The 6769-nt window shown below is 34.0% G+C and overlaps 2 protein-coding genes across 2 annotated transcripts; both read left to right on the top strand.

The window, feature by feature from the left end:
* Positions 1-72: 72 nt before the first annotated feature.
* LOC140966886 (callose synthase 9-like) lies at positions 73-3352 on the top strand. Its single transcript, XM_073427167.1, has 6 exons — positions 73-251; positions 331-433; positions 961-1080; positions 1592-1642; positions 1727-1909; positions 2868-3352. Exons 1-6 carry the CDS (start codon positions 94-96, stop codon positions 3102-3104), a joined length of 852 nt encoding a protein of 283 aa, XP_073283268.1. The 5' UTR covers positions 73-93; the 3' UTR covers positions 3105-3352.
* Positions 3353-5130: 1778 nt separating this feature from the next.
* On the top strand, positions 5131-6647 carry LOC140966885 (peroxidase N-like). Its single transcript, XM_073427166.1, has 4 exons — positions 5131-5409; positions 5583-5765; positions 5893-6058; positions 6140-6647. Exons 1-4 carry the CDS (start codon positions 5203-5205, stop codon positions 6559-6561), a joined length of 978 nt encoding a protein of 325 aa, XP_073283267.1. The 5' UTR covers positions 5131-5202; the 3' UTR covers positions 6562-6647.
* The last annotated feature ends 122 nt before the right edge of the window (positions 6648-6769 follow it).

Here is a 6769-nt window from a genome sequence, read left to right as displayed (position 1 = left end):
GTGTGTGTGCGTGTGTGTGTGCGCGCGCATGTGTTGGCGCCAACTTGTCTGAGGTTGAGAATTGACCAAGATTTATTTTCTATTTTCTTCAGGATGGAAATTGTTCTGTTATTGGTGGTATATCTTTCCTATGGATACAATGAAGGTGGTGCCTTGTCCTATATTCTTCTCACTGTTAGCGGTTGGTTCCTAGCAATTTCTTGGCTCTTTGCTCCATATTTGTTTAATCCATCTGGATTTGAGTGGCAGAAGTAAGATTCTTGCACCTTTTTATGTCCCACCTTTTGGCCTTCTTGGTTCAAGAATAAGCCTTTTTCTTGTAATTACTAGGGCCGTAGAGGATTTTCGAGATTGGACGAACTGGCTTTTTTATAGAGGTGGAATTGGTGTTAAAGGAGAAGAAAGCTGGGAGGCTTGGTGGGATGAAGAACTGGTAATGGACATAATGGATGTTTATGATTAGTTCTTGTGTATCGACCTTGATATGCTTGTTTATTCATTAGGGATTCACGCTCAAAATTCTTCTATTTGTTGGTTTTTTTCCCTTGGTCCATGCGCATTGCATAATGCAAATACCGTGATTGCAAATATTGGTAGAGCATCCTATTCTAGTCACTCATGAGAAACAAAAGGATGTATTTTCTTTTACTACATAAAGGTACTCCATGATCAAGGTTTAACTAAGGATGGCGTGTTGCTATTGCATCCAAGTTGGTTTGTGGATAATTTGATGTTATTAATATGAAATAAAATGTTAGGAAGCCCGAGGAAATTAAGAGAAATATGAACTTTTATGACTTATATTTTCGAAAAATTAAAAGAGAGGCGTTTTGTTTTGGTTCCACATCTAAGTTAATTTGTGACACGTCACTTCTCCATGTGTAAATGAATATAGTTCTCATCTTTTGGCATCAATACTTTTACTGTAGAGCTCCTTTTTAATAATTGTTATCGTTGCAGTCTCATATTCGAAACTTCAGTGGGAGAGTGATGGAGACCATTTTAAGCTTTCGGTTTTTCATCTTCCAGTACGGTATCATCTACAAGTTAGATGTGCAAGGATCAAACACATCACTATCGGTACAAACTTTTTGGCTTGTCTGAGAAATAGTTTTTTCCCTACATTAGGTACATCATTTTAAACGACTTGCATTGCAATTCCTTGGTGGTTTTCTCATGAGCAACCAGAAGGTATTTGTCTCAGGTGTTGAATCTAGAGTTAGACGTTAACACTCCGCTATATTTTTCTTGTGACTGCATGAGCCATTCTATAGGTTCAAGCTGCCTAATGTCCTCAGGAGTTTTGATTTTGGCATAGCATGTCAGAGATAGTTTGTGTCAGATCTGTTTTCTTCCTCCAATTTTTTTTCCTTTTTCGTTTCATTTGCTGAAAGAAATTTATCTAAAATGATGTTTTTTCTCATTTACATTTGAAAATGATCCTCGTAGATATGTTGAGCATGCTATGGTCTTCCCGTATCGCTGCATGCTCTGTGCCAAGAATTTATGATTACAACACATTCTTGGAGAGTTGAGAGAGGCAGTTGGATAAAATAATAACTAATTTTATTCTCTTATGTTTTGTTGTCAGGTATATGGGTTCTCATGGGTAGTGTTTGCTGTGCTTATACTTCTTTTCAAGGTCTGATATTTGAAGATTGCAATTATTGGAGACCTCTAGCTTCATTGGTCCAACCAATTCAAAGTTTTATTTTGGATTTTGCAGGTGTTCACATTTAGTCAAAAGATATCAGTCAATTTTCAGCTGCTGCTGCGGTTCATCCAAGGTCTTTCATTTTTGCTTGCTCTGACTGGCTTGATTGTTGCCATCGCGTTCACTGATCTCTCAATCACTGATATATTTGCTTGTATCTTGGCTTTTCTGCCAACTGGGTGGGGAATTCTTTCTGTAAGTTTTCCGCGCTCAATAGATTTTCATGAAATATTGTGGTTGCCATCTTCATCCAGTATATCTGATGTTTGATATTGTATTGATTATAATAATCTTTGGCAGGGATTTGTGGGGTCAGATGTCGTTTATCTCTTGCGTCACATTTAATATCCTGAGTGAAAATAAGTAGTAGATTCATGGACTTTTGTTTTTGTTGTGGAATTTGTCTCGCATGTGTAGTTGGGGCTTTCTATCAGAAATCATTCAGGAAACTTGAATAGTTTAACTATGCCTGCTGATGAAGTTTTGAACTCTGAATAATGATTTGCGCTTTCTTAAGCACAACAAAATTGTTACTTCTGCAGAGTTTGAGACGTGTATTAAATCACTTATTACTCCCTTTGTACTTGTTTGGGGTAAGAAATATTGCAAGATATTTCTCAACTTGTTCTAATTTATGGGACAAAAAATGTTGAGCACGACTATCATACAGAGATTATTGTTCTTTTAGACCCTCAGGTTAATATGATTATTTGTTGTTGGATTAAAGAAAAAATGAAGCAGACTCACCTAGATTAATGCAATACCTCGGATTATGTTCTAATAAATTTATCTGTCGTGCTAAATATAGTAGCCCACAGCACACAAATTATCAAATGGCGTAAACATATTTATTTATTTGAAAATTCTCGCAGGTAAATCTTGGAACTGTCCTCCATGTTTGAGTTGCGACTTGCGAGGAAAATCCTCCGTTCTCTAATATTTTGTGAACGCATCACTGTGTTATGCATAAAATGTCGTCTTCGCACCTATAATTGTATTTGCATCTCAAAATTATAACTGTGCATCTTTGTCATAACGAAATTCATTGATCTGTCTTATTCTGTTTGAATGTCCAGATTAGAGCTCTAGTATATTGACTTAGCTCGTTTTAACCTTGAATGCCTTTCGATGCTTTCTTTCTTTTTAATTGAAGATTGCGTGTGCTTGGAAGCCGGTGGTGAAGAAAATGGGACTCTGGAAGTCCATACGCTCCATTGCGCGATTATATGATGCTGCTATGGGGATGCTTATTTTCATTCCTATTGCTCTATTTTCGTGGTTCCCATTTGTTTCAACATTCCAAACACGACTTATGTTCAACCAAGCTTTCAGTCGAGGCCTGGAAATCTCTCTAATTCTTGCTGGAAACAACCCAAATGCCGATCTATGATTTCCGTCATCAGCTGTTTCGACATCCTATCAGGAAACTGAGGATTGTTGAACTTTTGTACGAATTTTTTTATTATTGTCTTGTATCATTATTGGGTTGTTAATGTAATGCGATGTAATGGAACAACATATGTTTTAGTTGTCCCTTTTCATTTTTAAATCAGCTCATATACGACGAATGGCATGTATTTCTATCTATTTTTTCACCGAATAAATCTCCACGGTTTATACTACAGGATATTTAGATTATTTTACGGAGTGGATATGAGGGGATTTTCATCGTTGGGTTGGAATTCGATTAGGACAAGAATCCTAGAGTGTACAACAAATCTATCTTCTATTGGAGCAGTATATTTTTCTCCATTGATCATATGGGAAAATCTTTTGGCAGATATATACACGATAAGGGAAGGAATTTTGGTTTTGTTGATTTATTATGGGTACGTCCGGTTTTGGTTCATGTCATTTTTATTTGTTTAGAACCAATAATTTGTCGGAATATAATTAGTTTGTGCTATAAAATATATTACATTATTTGACTACATCTACATATAAACTTTTTGAGCAACTTCTGAATATAACCCCACAAATATGCATGTTAATTAGTTTATTCACACAAACGGAGATAAACGCAAAAATTCCCTAAGAACAAGAAAATTCAGCAAGCAAGCACATTGTCTTAAATTTTCGAATCACTAGTTTTAGAGGTTGCAAATACTCCAAGATTGATTTAGAATTGCTTTTTTTTGAGATTTCGCATAAAAAAAATAAATCTAAACAAAAATAAAGTAAAATAACACTCAATATTTCAAAATACTGGAAAAAATCTTGTTTCTCTTTATTTTTGCTTATATAGATTTAAATGTGGTGATGTCCCAATATAAAATCTTTTTAAAATAAGGATTTAAAACAAGCTTTTTATTGATGAGAGAAATATGTTGAATTAGACACATATTATAAAATTTTACATGAATTATTGTAAAAGAATTTTTCTCTCTCGGTCCCTTTTTTATTATAAAATATTAATTTCTATATTTTGATAAATATATGATTTTATTATTATTTAAAGTAGAAACCTAGTAAGAGCGCCGGTTGGAATAAAACTGTGCACCGAGGTATTTTTTTTGAAAAAAATTATATTTTGTTAAAAAAGTATTATTTTATGTATTATGCAGAAATATAATTAAATATTTCCATCCCCAAATTGCTTATCTGAGTATTTGGCACATGTGGATCACACTTAAAGAAGACAAGATAGAATAAAAAGAGAGGTCCACTGAATTACAAAAATTGGGTTTTTTTTTTAATATAATGCCGAAGTATCATCGATTTCCAATTCATCTGATTGAATAAATTAATAAGAGTCGTCGACTCCAAATTTTTAATATCATACATACATAAATTTATTTATATTTGGGAAAACTACCAAAATCGTCTAGTTAATTGAATATTTTGAGTTTTGGTTTTTTATTCGCAGTGTATTATTTTTTAAAAATATTATTCATTTTTGCGGTAATATTACATGTCAGCAAACTTCGACGTTAATTTATGTATAAAAAAATTAATTTATTTTATTAAGATTAAATTTTAATTATTTGAATGATCAAAACTCAAAATAGACTACCAAAAAATTTAGTAAATTTCAGTGTATGAAAATTTTGTATATTATATAAATTAATACAATATTATTATGCCCACTTTTTTTGCGTACTTTATAGTTTTTGTTTGACCGTATAACAAAATTGTTAGGTAACATTTTTAATAAAATTCTTATGATGGCTTTTTTATATAAAAAAATCTTATGATGATTTCAGAAAGCATTGCCGTACGAAGGCTAAATTATTTAAAAATGAAACCGCCATATATCATATATACCACTAAACTAACTTTTAATCACCATTATATGCATAAAATTATATAACTAATGTTGTGTTAATCTTAATGAATTAATGGATTTTATATTCCTTAATCACCACTAATCTCTACCTATATATAAATCAACAACATTTGTATATGTTAACCATAGTAATTATTTAGAGAAACCTAGCTGGGCTGAATTTTTGAATCAAGAATAGTAATTTTAATTTTCGAAGTGAAAAATGACGCATAAGTCAAAGATATTTTGGGTTCTAACGAGTTTAATGCTATGTGTAGGCGCAAGGTCTCAATTGAGGGCAGATTTTTACTCAAAAACATGTCCAACTTTGCTTAGTATTGTTCGAAAAGAGGTTAGGATGGCCATAAAGAATGAGGCGAGGATTGCGGCTTCTTTGCTTAGGCTTCACTTCCACGATTGCTTCGTAAATGTGAGTACCAAATGTTCATCACTTTTCGTGCACGTACGTTAGCATGTTTTTGTTTCATTCTTCTCAACTTTTAATCATCTTTGTGGAACATCAGCAGCCAAAAAATGAAAATGAAACCAAATTTTGAACATGATCTTACTTGACGAAATTCGTAATTGAAAACTTTCGATCAGGGGTGTGATGCATCATTGTTGTTGGATGGAAAACATGGTGAAAAATTTGCTTTCCCGAACTTGAACTCAGCAAGAGGCTTTGAGGTGATTGATTCAATCAAAGAGGCGGTGGAGAATGCATGCAGCTGTGTCGTTTCATGTGCAGACATTCTCGCGATAGCTGCAAGAGATTCTGTTTCCTTGGTAAATTCATTCATTTCTTTCTAAATATTAAACCCAATCAATTATCTCTTTTCTTTCTTCTTTCGATAAAATATAAAAACCCACAAAAATTTAATATGCATGACTTTGGACTAATGAATGACCACAGAGTGGAGGACCTTCGTGGAAGGTATTACTGGGAAGAAGAGATGGATTAGTGGCTAACCAAACTGGAGCCAATATCTTGCTTCCTTCTCCATTTGAATCACTTGATAGAATCATCGCAAAATTTGCAGATGTTGGTCTAAATCTCACCGATGTCGTTGCTTTATCAGGTAATATTTGTCCATGCATGCATGCATCTGTGTGTATATACTTCGTGTATGAAAACTAATGGTCAAAACACGACTATGTAGGTGGTCACACAATTGGGTTATCAAGATGTACACTTTTTAGCCACAGATTATCAAATTTTTCGGGGACGGGTGCGCCGGACAGTTCTCTGGACAGCCGTGTTGTTCCACGTTTGCAGGCTGCTTGCCCTACAGATAGCGACGGAAATAACACTGTCCCTCTCGACATCAATTCCAGAGACTCTTTTGATAGTCATTATTTTGAAAATTTGGCCAAGGGAAGAGGCATTCTTCAGTCTGATCAGGTATTGTTCTCCAGTGAATTAGCCATATCCACTACCAGAGATATCGTTCGCCTCTATGCGAGTGATCCCACGGCGTTCTCGAATGATTTCGCAAATTCTATGATAAAGATGGGAAATATTAAGACGTTAACTGGATCGAGTGGTGAAGTTAGGGGAAATTGTCGGGTTGTTAATTCTTGAAGATCAGGTATGATAGTTTTCTGTTCTGAGAGTTGGAATTTCAACGTGTATGAGCTTTTCTCTGAATAATATTTACTTGATATATATATATATATTAGAAGATGTGCACGTGCGTTGCACGTCTGGAACATAAAAAGATGATATGAAGAGAACAGATATCAAGTTACTGTCACTATCTTTTATTTTTCGACAATAAATTCAATCAATG

The sequence above is a fragment of the Primulina huaijiensis genome, unplaced genomic scaffold (assembly GCF_012295235.1).
Source record: "Primulina huaijiensis isolate GDHJ02 unplaced genomic scaffold, ASM1229523v2 scaffold208186, whole genome shotgun sequence".
NCBI lineage: Eukaryota > Viridiplantae > Streptophyta > Magnoliopsida > Lamiales > Gesneriaceae > Primulina > Primulina huaijiensis.
This window is presented reverse-complemented; position numbering and strand designations above follow the sequence as displayed.

Bases quoted from the DNA above. Each gene is read 5' to 3' on its own strand.
- LOC140966886 (XM_073427167.1), top strand. From the start codon at position 94: ATGGAAATTGTTCTGTTATTGGTGGTATATCTTTCCTATGGATACAAT. The intron at 434-960 runs GTAATGGACATA...TTATCGTTGCAG, and splicing joins CTTGGTGGGATGAAGAACTG to TCTCATATTCGAAACTTCAG. The intron at 1,643-1,726 runs GTCTGATATTTG...TGGATTTTGCAG, and splicing joins TGCTTATACTTCTTTTCAAG to GTGTTCACATTTAGTCAAAA.
- LOC140966885 (XM_073427166.1), top strand. From the start codon at position 5,203: ATGACGCATAAGTCAAAGATATTTTGGGTTCTAACGAGTTTAATGCTA. The intron at 5,410-5,582 runs GTGAGTACCAAA...ACTTTCGATCAG, and splicing joins TCCACGATTGCTTCGTAAAT to GGGTGTGATGCATCATTGTT. The intron at 6,059-6,139 runs GTAATATTTGTC...ACGACTATGTAG, and splicing joins CGATGTCGTTGCTTTATCAG to GTGGTCACACAATTGGGTTA.